The following is a 17015-nucleotide window of genomic DNA, read 5'->3' on the forward strand; positions in this document are numbered from 1 at the left end:
TTGTGGGAGCATTGAAGAATGTGTGGAAGTCGAGAACATTATCTTGGAAAGCAAAAATGGGTATGTTTGAAGGAATAGTGGTTCCAACAATGTTATATGGTTGCAAGGCGTGGGCTATGGATAAGAGTTGTGCAGAGGAGGGTGGATGTGCTGGAAATGAGATTTTTGAGGACAATATGTGGTGTGAGGTGGTTTGATCAAGTAAGTAATAATAGGGTAAGAGAGATGTGTGGTAATAAAAAGAGTGTGGTTGAGAGAGCAGAAGAGGGTGTTTTGAAATGGTTTGGTCACATGGAGAGAATGAGTGAGGAAAGATTGACCAAGAGGATATATGTGTCAGAGGTGGAGGGAACGAGAAGTGGGAGACCAAACTGGAGGTGGAAAGATGGAGTGACAAAGATTTTGAGTGATCGGGGCCTGAACACGTAGGAGGGTGTAAGACGGGCAAGGAATAGAGTGAATTGGAATGATGTGGTATACCGGGTCGACGTGCTGTCAATGGATTGAACCAGGGCATGTGAAGCGTCTGGGGTAAACCATGGAAAGTTCTGTGGGGCCTAGATGTGGAAAGGGAGCTGTGGTGTCGGTGCATTATTACATGACAGCTAGAGACCGAGTTTGAACGAATGTGGCCTTTGTTGTCTTTTCTTAGCGTTACCACGCGCACATAACGGGGGAGGGGGTTGTTATTTCATGTGTGGAGGGGTGGCGATGGGAATGAATAAAGGCAGACAGTATGAATTATGTACATGTGTATATATGTATATGTCTGTGTGTGTATACATATGTATACGTTGAGATGTATAGGTATGTATATTTGCTTGTGTGGACATGTATGTATATATTGGGTGGGTTGGGCCATTCTTTTGTGTGTTTCCTTGCGCTTCCTCGCTAACACGGGAGACAGCGACAAAGCAAAATAAATAAATAAATAAAATAAATAAGATACAGTAAAATCAATTCAAGATGAAGTATTTTATTTCACTTGCAAATGAGATTCAAAAGCTTTGTTGTAACCTACAAAAAACTGCTATACATCCTGTGCTTGATCCTAATACACAGCCAGAATGAAAAGCTAAAGGCAAATGTGTTGAAACTGGTAATTATGGTACATTAATTTTGGAATTACAAAATAGCTATCTATCTTTATCTCTGACACCTTTTCCAATTGGAACTCCCTCAAGGAGGTGGCCATGGCAATAAAGTCTCCATTTCTAGTTGACTCCATACAAAAACAGGTTTGAACATGGCATAGTATTTTGATGGATCAGGCTCACTGAGCATGGTAATGAGCAATGTGTGTAAAATAATTACTGAATTAGGCTAGACTAAAAGCTGGTGATTATGTACTTGAGTAGCTTTTTAAACCTAAGAAAGTTCTGGCTATAAAAGAAGAGATGATTTGACATAAGATAATAAAATGATAAACACCAATGAGTTTGATAAATGAAAATTTTTGATATCCAAATTCTTGGTAAGTGATTGTGTAAAGACAAAGTTAAAGAAAGAAAATATTAACTAATAAAATGTGTAATGCTGAATATTCTTAAGCATAATCATGTACCAAGTGATACAAGATAGTTTTAATACTAATGATAAGAATGGACTGAACCAGGGCATGTGAAACGTGTGGAGTAAACCATGGAAAGGTCTGTAGGGTCTGGTTATGGATAGGAGCTGTGGTTTCGGTACATTACACATCAGCCAGAGACTGAACGAATGTGGCCTTTTTTTGTGTTTTCCTGGAGATACCTCACTGATGCAGGGGTGGCGATGCTCTTTCCTTTGGGGCGGGGTGGCGCTGGAATGAATGAAGGCAAGCAAGTATGAATATGTACATGTGTGTATATGTGTGTGTCTGTGTATTTATATGAGTGGATGGGTCTTTCTTTGTCTGTTTTCTGGTGCTACCTCGCTGGCAGAGGAAATGGCAGTCAGTATAAAAAATAAGAAAAGTATTATAGTCTAATAAAGCTCAACTGATGAGGTATTACACAGTATGACATGACCAGAAAAAGGAATGAAGATGCTCACACTATCTTAAAATTATAAAATATAACTTTGCTACAAAACACTAAACACTATATCATAAAATGCAAAAATTACAGGATATATACAGTCATAAACAAGTGGCTTTCTTTTTTCATGGAGTATTCCTGGAGTGCACAAACATACATAAAATCAAAAGTATTATTTTTTCTGCTTCTGACAACCCCTTTATCCTCTTGTAATTAAGATATATCAAATCTCTTTCTAAAAGTCTGGTAAAAAGTCTGGTGTGCCAAGCATTATTATCATGCCTCCAAGGAATGTTACTGATGAAAAAAGAAACCCATTGAAACACCAAACTAAACTGGTCCATAAAAAGATAATTACAAAAGTATTGTTTATCTCATTCTGATGTGAAAACCTTGGAGGTTTCTTTTTTATTGTCTGCATCACTGTCACAACTTCCAGAGGCAATGTCAGCACCAGTAGCATTAGCACGCTTCCCTTCCTCACCATTGTTGCATTTTTTCTCACTGATTATGATTTTCCCAACAGAATTTACATCTAATGTTACTTCATTTTTAACTTCCTCTCCTCCTCCACCTGGTAATACACAACTAATTGCATCTGTTGCTCTGTGTTTTGACTGGTTTCGACACTCTGTGATTAATGTCTTGACACCAACCATCCAAGGAGAACAGATACTTGTGTAATCTACAATGAGGCCCTGGTGTAAAGCCCATGCGGTGTCGTATTCCTCCTTAGTTAAAGCTGAAAAAAAATCGTATTCATTAAACTAAAACTGTTAATTATGAATATACCATTTTTGCATACAAGAAGTTAAACACCATTATAAGGTTGCAGATTTAATGTAAAATAATGGTAAAAATCAAGATATGAAAAAGCCATTCATAACTTCAGCACTCTGGAAATCAAATGCAGTAATATACTAACACTGAAATCTATTAGTAATTTCAATAATTATATATAATGATTGCTGCATGATTGTTATTACAAGCCTTTCATAAAGCATCATTTGCTTTCATGATTTTTTTTCTAAACTGAAGTTGGTCTTCATTACTCTGGTGACTGGGAAGAGAAAAACTGCCCTTGTATCTCATGCATGCTGCTGAAGGTAATTTAGAGGGAAGGAAATTCTATTCTGTAGGAACAGGTGATAAAACCAAGCAAGGAATTTTCTCCTAAGGCTCAGCTGTCTATTTATGATGCTATATCACTCGTAAGGAAAATAGCAAACGCGTAAAACGAAAAGCAACGTTATTACATTTACATAGGTGTTAGAAAGTCGGACATAGTACATTCCTAACATGAGGGTGCATGGTGATGTCAACATGGTTTAGTATGTTTATGGACAAAGTTGTCAGGGAAGTAAAGTAAATGATCTTAGTGCTAGGGGTGGGTCTACTGTATGGTGGGGCAAGAGGTCATAGGAGATGGATCAACTGCTTTCTGAAGATGAAACAGCTCTGATGGCAGATTCCAGATGGAAATCCTCTCTCAAAGCTGACCCAATAGGAATAATTCTTTGAAAATATGCGGTCTCTATGTATTAATGTGCTAAAATATGCAGGCAGTGAGGTATATGGAGCAAAATGTTCATGGTAATAATAGATGTTACTTAAAAGATTAGTAAAACATTTTGAAAACTAATATCTAACAACATGCATGCATCAAACATTAATACCAAGACTACTTATTCTACACTGCAAAAATTGCTTTGGTATATCCTTTAACAAGAAATGATCACTGAATACATGCAGGCTACTTATAAATACCACATCATGCACATGAATGCTCTCCTTTTAGATTTATTTGTAGAATCATACCTCTAGCAAGTGCTAACATCCTCTTCTGAACCATAACATTGAGTTTTTCATCCATCCACATTGTCTTCATCAGATGAAGACGTTTAGTGATCTCCTCACGAACGTTATCCTTTCAATGCAAATTTTCATCATAATGAGTAAAATATAAGTTTTACAGTTATGAAATAAACACGCCATGCCAGCTGTATTACAGAAATATTTAATCAAGTTAATATCTACATTTCAAAAGCTTAAAGTTGAAAATTTCCAGTTAACTGAATAAAAAAAATCATGCAAAAACAAAAACTAAAGTAGTACATTATAATGTAAAGTACTGCCATTAGAATAGTACCACCTCTGATATCCATAATTTAACTCACAACAAACCTTTGTGGTGGTGGGAAAAGGCTTAGGATTCTCACCATCCTGTACCACTGCATGTTGTGCACTGTATTACTAACATTACGACTAAAAACAGAGTTAAAGTAATCATCTGTCCACAGCATGTCTATCAAGTTAAATATTCTCAATTGTAAAAGAAAAGAGTTATATTAATGCAAAAAGATAAAGAAATCCCATGCATATATACTGGGTTAAAAATATTGTGTCAGCAGAATTCAATGATCTATGTTTAGGGGCTACATAAGATTTTGAGGTTAAAAGCAGAAAATTATGAAAGATTATTAAGTTATGCAATCTTACATGCAGAATATATTTTTTTTTTTTTTTTTACTATTCGCCATTTCCCGCATTAGCGAGGTAGCGCTAAGAACAGAGGACTGGGCCTTTGAGGGAACATCCTCACCTGGCCCCCTTCTCTGTTCCTTCTTTTGGAAAAAAAAAAAAAAAAAAAAAAAAAACGAGAGGGGAGGATTTCCAGCCCCCCGCTCCCTTCCCTTTTAGTCGCCTTCTACGACACGCAGGGAATACGTGGGAAGTATTCTTTCTCCCCTATCCCCAGGGAATATATGTGTAACAGAAAACAATGCAAGACAGAGGGACCCCTTCCACAGATAGTACACTACTAAAGCAAAATCAAAGGCACAAGAATCTTGCTCTTGTGACCTGGCTAGAAGTAGGAACCCCATACCTGTGTCTTATTTGAAGCCTTGTAAAGCGATAGACAATATTACTGATGACTATTCTCACATGCCAAAATCAACTTCCTACACATAGCTAATAATCAATATTTTTTTTTTTTTTTTTTTTGCTTTGCTTTGTCGCCGTCTCCCGCGCCTGCGAGGTAGCGCAAGGAAACAGACGAAAGAAATGGCCCAACCCACCCCCATACACATGTATATACATACGTCCACACACGCAAATATACATACCTACACAGCTTTCCATGGTTCACCCCAGACGCTTCACATGCCCTGATTCAATCCACTGACAGCACGTCAACCCCGGTATACCACATCGATCCAATTCACTCTATTCCTTGCCCTCCTTTCACCCTCCTGCATGTTCAGGCCCCGATCACACAAAATCTTTTTCACTCCATCTTTCCACCTCCAATTTGGTCTCCCACTTCTCCTCGTTCCCTCCACCTCCGACACATATATCCTCTTGGTCAATCTTTCCTCACTCATTCTCTCCATGTGCCCAAACCATTTCAAAACACCCTCTTCTGCTCTCTCAACCACGCTCTTTTTATTTCCACACATCTCTCTTAACCTTACTTTACTTACTCGATCAAACCACCTCACACCACACATTGTCCTCAAACATCTCATTTCCAGCACATCCATCCTCCTGCGCACAACTCTATCCATAGCCCACGCCTCGCAACCATACAACATTGTTGGAACCACTATTCCTTCAAACATACCCATTTTTGCTTTCCGAGATAATGTTCTCGACTTCCACACATTCTTCAAGGCTCCCAGGATTTTCGCCCCCTCCCCCACCCTATGATCTACTTCCGCTTGCATGGCTCCATCCGCTGCCAGATCCACTCCCAGATATCTAAAACACTTCACTTCCTCCAGTTTTTCTCCATTCAAACTTACCTCCCAATTGACTTGACCCTCAACCCTACTGTACCTAATTACCTTGCTCTTATTCACATTTACTCTTAACTTTCTTCTTTCATACACTTTACCAAACTCAGTCACCAGCTTCTGCAGTTTCTCACATGAATCAGCCACCAGTGCTGTATCATCAGCGAACAACAACTGACTCACTTCCCAAGCTCTCATCCACAACAGACCTCATACTTGCCCCTCTTTCCAAAACTCTTGCATTTACCTCCCTAACAACCCCATCCATAAACAAATTAAACAACCATGGAGACATCACACACCCCTGCAGCAAACCTACATTCACTGAGAACCAATCACTTTCCTCTCTTCCTACACGTACACATGCCTTACATCCTCGATAAAAACTTTTCACTGCTTCTAACAACTTGCCTCCCACACCATATATTCTTAATACCTTCCACAGAGCATCTCTATCAACTCTATCATATGCCTTCTCCAGATCCATAAATGCTACATACAAATCCATTTGCTTTTCTAAGTATTTCTGACATACATTCTTCAAAGCAAACACCTGATCCACACATCCTCCACCACTTCTGAAACCACACTGCTCTTCCCCAATCTGATGCTCTGTACATGCCTTCACCCTCTCAATCAATACCCTCCCATATAATTTACCAGGAATATATGTAGATAGTATGGGTAACACAGTACGTAATAATGGTTACTCAACATTGATAGTACTAAACATTAGTGATTTGGCGGACAGTAACATTTTGGGGCAACAAAATTGCTTTTGTGGGTTGCCAAATATGAAAACATGTATGTACATTAAAGACTTGTCACTAGAACAACTAAGTACATGTATACACATTACCTTTAGTTCATCAAGTATGCTTTGAAGTGAATTCTTGAGTGCTACCTCTACCTCTTCCAAAATTTCTTGAAAATCTCTGCAGTCCTCTACTTCCCTTGTTGCATCATCCACTGGATTATTAGCTTTTATATCATGAACATGGTTAACTGAGGGTGGATGAATTGGTGGGGGACCTGCAGAAGGAGGTCGAAGTGGAGTTTGTCCCCTAATAGGTGGGGTATCACTAGGTCTAAAAAGGTAAAAAAAAAAAAGTAGTGGTTACTAATATCAGATTGTTTTTTTTTTTTTTTTTTTTTGATAATTCTGAGACCAAAGCTGTAATGCATGGTCAAGATGTGATCACACTAGCAAGTTCAACTGTAAGTGTGACATCGTCAAGTGCAAGTAACAAATGCAACTGTGAAAAAAATGACATTTTTACCACATGTAGATTTATATCAAGCATGTTAAGAATTCTTAGTCTGAAATGATGTTTAGGGGGCATGTTAGATCCTATAAAGACACCACGAAGTGCATACTTCAGGGAAGTACTTATGGTAAGCCTTGGTTCCGTGATACTTTGTAAATATTAGAACAGTGACAGATTCAGGCCCTCATCTGCTTTATCCTTGGGGAGGTTAGGGTCTGATGAGCTATCAACCTTTGGACTTGGACTTACACTAAACAGAAACTCCAACAACAAATTACCTTTGTTTTGATTCATCAGAGAATGGCTGAATGCCATTTTTCCTCTTTATACCCCCCATATTACCTATACAACCTTCCTGCTCAACAATAACATACTTTTCCACTTTTCCAAAAATATATCATCTTCAAGGGAAATTAATGAATTATAGTTGTCAAGTGTCTGCCAACTTCCTTGGGTTGTATACAGACTGAAGACATGCAGGGCCAGCTTTTTATAGTATGCAGGTATAAATCATACTGTATAATACTATCCCAGAAAATCACCCCAACAACGAGCAATTTCTATCCTGCCTAAAAGAATACTGTAAACTGTCTACGCATTTAGTTATCATGTATCTGGCAATATCCTCACTGTTATTAGACTGAAACTAGGACCACTATTCTATAGTACAGATTTTACACAAACTGTGTGTTTTACCTGTCAATATATAACTATATAGTTTGTTAACAAAGACTTTAAAATTAAATAAATTTCATTGGTGTAACTTTATAATTTTGCTAAGAATTTTCTTTCAAGTAACTCCTGAAGATGGAGTGTTCAAAACACTGACGAGTAATTTTCAAGGCTCAAGGTCATAAAGTGTGGTGATACTGTGTGTGTGTGTGTCTATGAGGAGAAAGTGCAGGGTCTTCATTTTTGTAGTTACATTGTGAGCATGAGGGATCTTTTGATATATGGAAAATGTCTTTGTACTTTTGGAGAGTAGGGTGATGCCCAGAGTGTAGACAGGAAAAAGTAATGCATATATGTGTAGGGAGTGTAGTTTTTGGTGGGTGTTTGTGTTTGGCAGAGTGGTGTTCAGGACTGGGATAGGACAAAGAGACTGTTTTGGGATTGTTTGGGAGGAGAGTCACTTGGGCCCCATAGAGGCATAATTTTGATGCATAAACAAGTCAAACATTTTTCATTTCAGTTTCACTTTGCCTCATCCATGAAACTGCAATGTAAGCATCTTAATCCAAAAATGATAAAACAAATAAAAATTTATTCACACAATACAAAGAATACAGGGATCTGAGGGTCCTGTAAAGCATGGAGCCCCAAGCAATTGCTTGGTATGTTTGTTTAGTGCTTGTTGGGTCATTTAAGTGGATGTTTATGTATACATTTTTTATGATTAAACCATGTTCAATTTCTAAGAAAAAGTCCAGTATATATATATATGAGTTTGGAAAAGTGTGTGAAAGGAGAAAGTTAAGAGTAAATGTGAATAAGAGCAAGGTTATCAGGTTTAGCGGGGTTGAGGGACTTGTTCGTTGGGATATAAGTTTTAATAGAGAAAAATTGGAGGAAGTGAAGTGTTTTAGGTATCTGGGAGTGTAAATTTTAATGGAGAAAAATTGGAGGCAGTGAAGTGTTTTAGGTATCTGGGAGTGGACCTGGCAGCAAATTGAACCATGGAAGCAGAAGTGAGTCATAGAGTGGGGGATGAAGCAAAGGTTCTGAGAGCAATGAAGAACATAAGGAAAGAAAGAATGTTATCTTGGAGAGAAAAAAAATGGGTATGTTTGAAGGAATAGTAGTTCCAGGAATATTATAAGGTTGCAAGGCATGGGCTATAGATGGGTTATATGGAGGAGAGTGGATGTGTAGAAAATTAAATGCATGAGAACAATATGTGGTGTGAAGTGGTTTGATCAAGTAGGAAATAAAAGGGTAAGAGAGATGTATGGTAATAAAAAGAATGTGGTTGAGAGAGCTGAGGAGGGTGTGTTCAATTTGCTGGACATGTGGGACAAATGAGTAAGGAAAGATTGACTAAGAGGATATATGGAGGGAACAAGGAGAAGCAGGAGACCAAACTGGAGGTGGAAGGATGGAGTGAAAAAGATTTTGAGCAATCTGGGCCTGAAAATACAGATGGGTGAAAAGTGTGCAATGAATAGAGTGAATGGGAACGATGTGGTATACTGGGGTCAACGTGCTGTCAATAGACTGAACTAAGGAATGTGAGGTGCCTGGGGTAAACCATGGAAAGGTCTGTGGGGCCTGGAGTGGATAGGGAGCTGTGATTTTGGTGCATTACACATGACAGCTGGAGACTGAGTGTGAAAAATTGGCCTTTCTTGTCTTTTCCTGGTGCTACCTCGCTGGGGGGGGGGGTTGCTATTTCCTGCATGGCAGGGTAGCGACAGGAATGGATGAAGGTAAGCAAGTATGAATATGTATATGTATGTAATATGTTGATATGTACATGTATGTGTATGTGCATGTATTGGCGTTTATGTATATGTATGTGTATATGAGTGGATCTACATATTCATACTTGCTAAGCTAACAGAGATTCACCTCATAGCAGGAGGCATTGGACTGGAACTACCTGAAGGACCAATGGGTACAGGAACTCTTTTATTCAATAAACGGCGTCTACCACCAGAGCCTCCAGGTGTGACTGCACTGCCTGCATTGAAAGCAAACTTTGGTGGATCATTCCAAGCACGTTCATGATTGCCTGAGGATGAAATCAAGGAATCATTATTAACAGTGGTACCAACACTCATCACGTTAAGCTTGCTCTTCCTGCTACTAATGATCAATTTCTGGATACATTTATTTTACTGCCTGGTGGTCTACCACTCATACTCAAACCCAATGCTTTTCTTGAAACACTACTACTATTTCATTCTCAATTTATCTACATCATATTATAGTATATACTTTCATTAACATAGCTATCTAGATGACCCTCACACTGTGGCAGTCATTACATCAAACATAAACTGTATGCAAAATATTCTCAAATGTTTGAAATAAAATGCATATGATTTTATCGTGATTTGCATTACAATTTTAAAGAAAGAATGTAGAATTCAACCTGATGAAACTCTTTATAGGGTACTCACGGGCATACATTCTGAGATGTAGTATTCCCGGAAGTGTTACTGACATAAATATAACTAAGTTTTCTTCTATTATCTTTTACTTTCTAGGAGTGTAAAAGTTTCACATTTGCATAACAAGAGGATGCAGATCTTGTGCAGGTTTCATTGACATCGTGAGAAATAACCAATGCAAGGAAAAAAATGTACGATGTACCACATGGTAACTAAGCAGGGAATGCCACTACAAGTACTGATGGCTGTATATCATACTTTGACATTAAGGTAAGTGATTTACGAATCTTTAACATATATGCTCAGAGTGAACCTGAAAAAATTACAGAGCATATATGCCCCAGCTGCAGTGAATGGATTAATGGACCTCTATCAACTTAAAACTTTCACAATTCTTTAAATAAGCTTATGTTGTCTTCTTCTACTGTGTGAAAGCCATATTAATGGTGTGTTTAAAACATGAGAATGTGGCCTATATGCAACAAAAATGTTTGGAAAAGATTCTGTTGACAACAGTTTGCTGTGAATCTGAAAAAAAAATTTACATTTTAAATGTTAAACCAGTAAAAACTACTGGAGATAATAATATTCAATTGTTAATTCTAATCTTAGATCTTTCCCTCTTTTTCCAAATATACCCTCCTTTTGTAATCTTCATTTACTGTTACTGTATTGTCTATATACTACACTAGCATTGCAAAGCAAAATTACTGTACCCAATATCTAAAGCTAACTGTGATGCGTAACTAAATCAATAAATTAGCTACTAAACATTCAATACTCAAGGTAATGTCATGCGGAGCTGAACTACTACTGTTGGCCGTACGTCGGAAATAGGTATGTCGAGAAGACTGTCGTGCATTTTCAATATAGAACGTGAGGCTTTATTTAATAAATACTGAACGTAATGCCTCTTACAGTTTACAATAACAATTTCAGCGCAATGTCATTCGACCCACCAATGTCGACATGAATGTCCGAACGTTATGAAACCAGTATGGTGGTGTCACGCCTATGGTTAGAGATCCCCTTATGTTTAAAAGTTTGTGTAATTCTATACATTCAATAAATCTATGAACATACCTGGTTCAATTGGATCCATTATACAAAAAATTATAAAATGTGTGTATGCCTGTCACTGCTCAGCTGACAAGAAGTAAACATCAAACAGGCAGTAAAGCGAATGAAAGCATTTTGGATTATATGTATACCAACGAACGTCTTTTGCCAGCTAACAATCTGTGAGCGAAGACTTAAGCTGAGAGTAACGGTATGTTGGCAAACGCTTGCTTCTGGGTATTATAAAACTCTACAGAACCTAAGCTCTATTATCAGCAAAATGAATTATGGTAAAATATCCGACACTAAGTATTTTCATTTTAGTTTGGATAATTCTCTCTCTCTCTCTCTCTCTCTCTCTCTCTCTCTCTCTCTCTCTCTCTCTCTCTCTCTCTCTCTCTCTCTCTCTCTCTCTCTTGTATAGTGTCATAAACGATTAATCTTTAGCGAGAGTGATTCTATAGTCACCCTTCCCCAACTATCAGCATATGAGACCTACGTCTTTTATCCTTACAAACCAGTAACTACATCTATATAGTAGGTCCAACAATTATCTGCATACCCTGAGAAGTCATGGATCACCAGTAATCTCTGCCACATAGTCCACATAGCCATTAACGAATTTTTTACCATACAAATTGAAATTTCCCGCAGCCTACATTACCATATTCTCTTGTTTCCTTTAATAGAAAGCATACTTAGGAGCTAAAGTTTCACATCCTCACGTGGGATCTTAACAATCTTACCGCTTTCCGTTGCAATTTTGCTCTACGTATTTCTGACGTTTATGTTAGGTGCTGCCCTCTTCCCCTACCGATCAGCTTCAGACAATACGTTTCTGGTAGAAAATCAATAGATCAAGCTGTGCTGCAGCTATCCTTTTCATATATCTTTGCTGCTGAGTAAATCTAGCTGACAAAGATCGCTCAAGCTCATCCTTCCAGTAACAGCTTATTTTCATATACAGAAGGGGGGTTCAGGCTTTATAGAGCACTTTGCACATGTAATATGCCTATAATCACATATCACGCATTTACGAAGCGATGAATATTGTGAATGCATTTACATTCAAGTCATTTAGACATCTACTAGGTAATAGCGCGCGTAACTTACATTTTCTTGGTCAGCTATTTCGAATTCATTGGAGTCTTCATTTGTACTCTTATTTCGAAAGCAGTGTTCTCTAAAGGTAAGACCATCAAACATTTCAATAAATCTTTAGCTCAAGTTTTCTGTTTTGAGATGGTCGAGTGCGGCAGATATCTGGTGGGTACTTTGGCATATTTTCCTCCATTTTCAGGACCAATTGGGAATGACAGTGTGAATTATGGTGTTTCTTGTGAACTTTCTGTCATAATGATAGTTATTGTTTATCTCCACGCATATAAATAGGCCCATATGAAAATTTGCTTCACTAGTCAAAATCCACCAAAGATTTCCTGACACTTCCGCACCAGCTGACACTTAGTGTTCCATGTTCTGTTAATGGTGTTAGTTATAGAAATGAATAAGGTTAAAAGACGAGAGTGAAACTTTCCCTTCGTAACACATTTAGCAATCACACACACTATGTTTGGCGTTTATTCTACCCACTCTTCTGCACCATACTTGAAAAACAGAAAAACAAGCCAGAAGATGAGATAAACTCATCGTACGTAAGACTCAGGTGATGTATACAATATGTTGACTAATGATTTAAGTCATATCTCTTTAACATTAATCTTACCTGTTTCTCGAAAGAAGGTAAGTCAATCAAAAGGCGTTGTACATCGATATTTCTAATAATGATAACAGTCATTATAATGATAACAATCATTGTGGATATAACAAAGACAACAATAATGATAATAATATGTCAAGAAGTCCCGCTGACGGTGGTAAGCCGCTAACATGACGGCTTCCTCCGACCATCGTGGCCACATATCCCTCTCCTACAATACGTGATCAGTTTTTGCAGCAGCGAAAACGGATTGTCAGTTTCAAATGGTGTACCTGAAAAGTGAAAGTAATTCATGTGAGGAGAGTGACTGCATCCGTTGTATGACAAAAAATACAAATGTAATTGTATGTAAAGGAATCTACATGGAAGGGGAGGAAATGAAAGAGGAGGTTGGCAGTTGCTTGGCTGGTCAGGAATGAATTGTGGGAAGGTATTCGTGCGTGGCAGGGGTGAATTGATCCTGTGTGAGGGAGAACGTAAGGTAAATCTTCCTGGACAGTTGCATGTGAGACTATTAGGAACACGTCATGTTTGTTATATATCAACGGCTTTGCAGCAAACGGATAACAAAAGGATATGATGAGATATCTATAGAGGTCCAAACCAAGGAAGTTAGATCTAACACTAACTACTGTAAATGTTAAGACTAAAAAAAAGAAATAACTTTGAGGGAAATTCTCAGACATGCTTAGGCACTAGGTTACAATATTTTAAGTGCACAAAGCGATTCCCATACGTAAATCATCTCGATTTTAGCATGCCTTCAGAAAATTATTAGACTAATCTTAATCCTGTTTGTCTCCAAAAGGCAGTAAGGGCGACTATCCCCCGGAACCTCAAGTAACTCAAGATAGAGGTGCGGGTTTCCCTTTATACTTTTAGACCCCCCCCCCCACCCTTTGACTTACGACCTAGTGTTATCAGAATTTGTTCCCTCAATCTTTTCAATTGATGCGAATCCTCAGATTCCTCATTATATTCATATTTTCATATCTATATTTTTAGATCCACGGAATTGTAGTGTCTTGTACTTGTATACTCCCCATATATAAGAGCAGATTAGTGTTGATATGTGTCCCTCTTTGGTCTTAAAGCTTTGGGTATTATTTGCTTTTCCCTCAATGTGGCTTAGGATTCTTTCCATAATTTATCATGCTTTATCGAACTCGAACTAGAGATATCAATTTCCATATCTATCTATCCATTTCTTTGTCTATTCGTCTTTTCATTCCGCTGCTTTAATCGTCGTTCTCTCTCTCTTATCTCTTCACAATGTTCCTTCTGTGTCGGTCTGTCTCTCTGCCCCCTCTCTCTTTAAGAATACTTCCCACGTACTCCCTGCATGTCGTAGAAGGCGACTAAAAGGGAAGAGAGCGGGGGCTGGAAATCCTCCCCTCTCATTTTTTTTTAATTTTCCAAATGAAGGAACAGAGAAGGGGGCCAGGTGAGGATATTTCCTTAAAGGCCCAGTCCTCTGTTCTTAACGTTACCTCGCTAATGCGGGAAATGGCGAATAGTATGAAAGAAAAAAAGAATATATATATATATATATATATATATATATATATATATATATATATATATATATATATATATATATATATATATAAATGGTAAAGAGTAAACACAGAGGACAAAATGCGAAGGTGGAATGAAGGATATAGCGTTCAAGAAGATTCACAGTATGTACATCGTATAAAGCTCTAAACCATAGAACCATCTGATATGCTTTAGTAAATAGCAAACTGCATAGATTGTTGTTTCGTAATGGCCTATAGATGGTCTTTGGGAAAAAAAGATATTCTGCCTACATGCTATACATGCTATGCTATACATACGTCAGATATAACCACGAATACACTTCTCACATACTTGAATATTTCCTACTGTATTACGTTTAATTTGTCTTCATCATTAATTTATCCATGTGACAGGAATAAATGCATTGTTATTCCTACTTAGCTTTGAGGACCTCACTGGGAATTGAATACTTTACACCCTTGTAATTCATATGGTATCAGATCATGTAAATCTGAATGAATGTATGATGGTGATGATGATGATGGTGATGATGATAATGGGTAAGTTTCAAGGTATGGGGAGGTTGACTTGGCAGGTAAATTACAGGTTAGTTTAGGTTGATTTCTCTCTGTTCTTTGGATACCAACTGATGTTGCAACTTGAGAATCAGGCTGTACTTCGTGGGAGTCTGGCTATGTTTCCTTTTTGCTACTGTGATTGTGAAATATATGAAACAGGGTATTTAAAAACGCATTTAATTATTGGACGCTAGGTATTGAGTGGCTGCAGAGTGTTCGCTGGCAAGTGCTAGCACCAGCGAATCAGCTGGTGCTACGTAAACACTTGTCCGAGTCTTGGATTTGTAGGTGGTATTTTCACATTTATTGTAATAGGTTGGTAGAGTTGAATTAAAATGCTCCATTAACTTTTAGATGAAAATTTATAATAAGTTCTTTTGTTCTAGGAATATGTGTGCTCAAAATGTAAGGCGACATCCGTAGGACGGTGAATAAAGAAGCCAAACGAAGCCCTACAAATTCAGAGAGCATCTGCTAGATCTTTGAAGATCATTACTATTGTATCCTATATTGTATACATTACAATATTCTATATCAGATTAACTTAAAAGAGTTAAAAAGTATAATATATTTTGTAAGTAATATAACTAAACAATTTGTTCATCAGTTGTCTTAAGCACATGCGTCGTGAACGCAGAAGCTGTCAGTTGTTTGTGGAGAAGTAAGGCGTAAGGTTACGTCGTCTGTGCCGTGGATATTCGACACCATATTGTCGCAAATTCTCACATACACCCATGTTTAATAAATAATGAGAGTTTAGTGGAGGCATTCCGACAATCACGATGAAACTTCACACGTTGAAGCTCCTTCCGGGGCGTACACTTGTGTTACTGTTTTGTTTTGTCGGACTTGTGTGTGGAGTTGCCCCAGTGGTACCACCTACCAGGTATCAAGTCTCAGACAAAGGTAAGATTGATTGCCTTCTTATATTATACAGAGGGTTTGATAATTTTGTCGGTTATTGTGAGGCAGTGATACTAAGTGGGTATGAACTTTGACCGTCAAAATTGTAATTGGTGACCTCATCAGGGGCGACTCCAGAAATTTCTAAATAGTAAGGAAAGTTGGGACCTAATTGTTGCAAAGATTCCATAAGCGAGATTCATGGACCAATAGATGTTTAGGTTTGAAAAAAATTAGGGCTAAACCGTGTGTAAGGACAGGCAATGGATCCCTGGGTACGTAGATGCTCCTTGAACTAAGGGAGGGAGGTTCTCTTCCATCGGTATTCTTAACCTGTAAGATTTTGGTTTTTGGTAACGTTCTACTGACAGGATGTGTTAGTAATTATCCTGTTACGTAGTTAAATTATTGTAGGAAATAGACATTTTACTGTTAACTGTGGCTGGCTGTGTAGAACAGCGAAAACTAATGTTTCGCAGATGTTACTGGAAATGAAAACTTTGTTATTAGGTGATAAGGAGCTTTTTTTTGCATGTAATATATAATTGCTATATATATAAGATATAGGTGCACATATAACTTTTATAAAGATTGTAACGTGATATATACCACATAGTATATGGCGGTATGGTAACTAACTTGTGAATTGGCCCTAATTTAATTGTCCTTGAAGCACCCCAACTTTTTACTTATTACTTTGCATTGTGTTCCATGTCTTACTCCACTTCAGAATTATTTTTGAAAGTAAGTTAGGGACCAGGTGTCTAGTTAGGATTTTCCTTTTGCATTTCTGCATGCCATGAATGTCTTGTTGATTTCAGGTATCCGGTATTTTCATATTTGAGAGTTACTGCGATTTGTGTGGGTGGGACTAGCAAAAACAGTTCGGTGGCAAATGCTGTGATATCGGAACTTTAATGTTTGGGATGATTCAAAGTAGTTTGGTTTAAGATGATAAGAAAAAAGTTGTTTACATTAGTCGAATATTAATGTTATGCTTGAATATTAGAAAAAAATATAGCTTAGCTGTTTTGAAGC

The 17015-nt window shown here is 37.7% G+C and overlaps 2 protein-coding genes across 9 annotated transcripts in view; one reads left to right on the plus strand and one right to left on the minus strand.

Moving 5' to 3' along the window:
- Nucleotides 1-960: 960 nt before the first annotated feature.
- On the minus strand, nt 961-11420 carry LOC139753499 (steroid receptor RNA activator 1-like). 2 transcript variants are annotated; one of them, XM_071670126.1, is made up of 5 exons: nt 11280-11420; nt 9652-9814; nt 6675-6903; nt 3837-3945; nt 961-2760 (listed from the first exon to the last, which is right to left on the minus strand). In XM_071670126.1, exons 1-5 carry the CDS (start codon nt 11296-11298, stop codon nt 2393-2395), a joined length of 888 nt encoding a protein of 295 aa, XP_071526227.1. In that variant the 5' UTR covers nt 11299-11420; the 3' UTR covers nt 961-2392. The 2 variants fall into 2 exon arrangements, with proteins under 2 accessions (XP_071526227.1, XP_071526226.1); XM_071670125.1 differs by lacking the exon at nt 11280-11420 and having other exon boundaries at nt 2245-2760; nt 9652-9890.
- Nucleotides 11421-15560: 4140 nt separating this feature from the next.
- Nucleotides 15561-17015, plus strand: part of Stim (stromal interaction molecule) — a 173172-nt gene continuing 171717 nt past the window's right edge. For 4 of the 7 annotated variants that reach the window (XM_071670128.1, XM_071670135.1, XM_071670130.1 and 1 more), the window contains exon 1: nt 15566-15980. In XM_071670128.1, the coding sequence (XP_071526229.1) occupies nt 15857-15980 (124 nt within the window). In that variant the 5' untranslated portion in view covers nt 15566-15856. Of the gene's footprint in view, nt 15981-17015 lie in introns of all 7 variants that reach the window. The other 3 variants (XM_071670131.1, XM_071670133.1, XM_071670129.1) reach the window with 2 other exon arrangements.

Source organism: Panulirus ornatus, chromosome 14 (assembly GCF_036320965.1).
Source record: "Panulirus ornatus isolate Po-2019 chromosome 14, ASM3632096v1, whole genome shotgun sequence".
Taxonomy (NCBI): domain Eukaryota; kingdom Metazoa; phylum Arthropoda; class Malacostraca; order Decapoda; family Palinuridae; genus Panulirus; species Panulirus ornatus.

What these genes read in the sequence shown, in the direction of transcription:
- LOC139753499 (XM_071670125.1), bottom strand. Translation starts at nt 9,863, where the DNA reads ATGAGTGTTGGTACCACTGTTAATAATGATTCCTTGATTTCATCCTCA. An exon ending in CCAATGCCTCCTGCTATGAG is followed by an intron (nt 6,904 to 9,651) that starts GTGAATCTCTGT and finishes TTACCTTTTTAG; the next exon opens with ACCTAGTGATACCCCACCTA. An exon ending in GCATACTTGATGAACTAAAG is followed by an intron (nt 3,946 to 6,674) that starts GTAATGTGTATA and finishes TTGCATTGAAAG; the next exon opens with GATAACGTTCGTGAGGAGAT.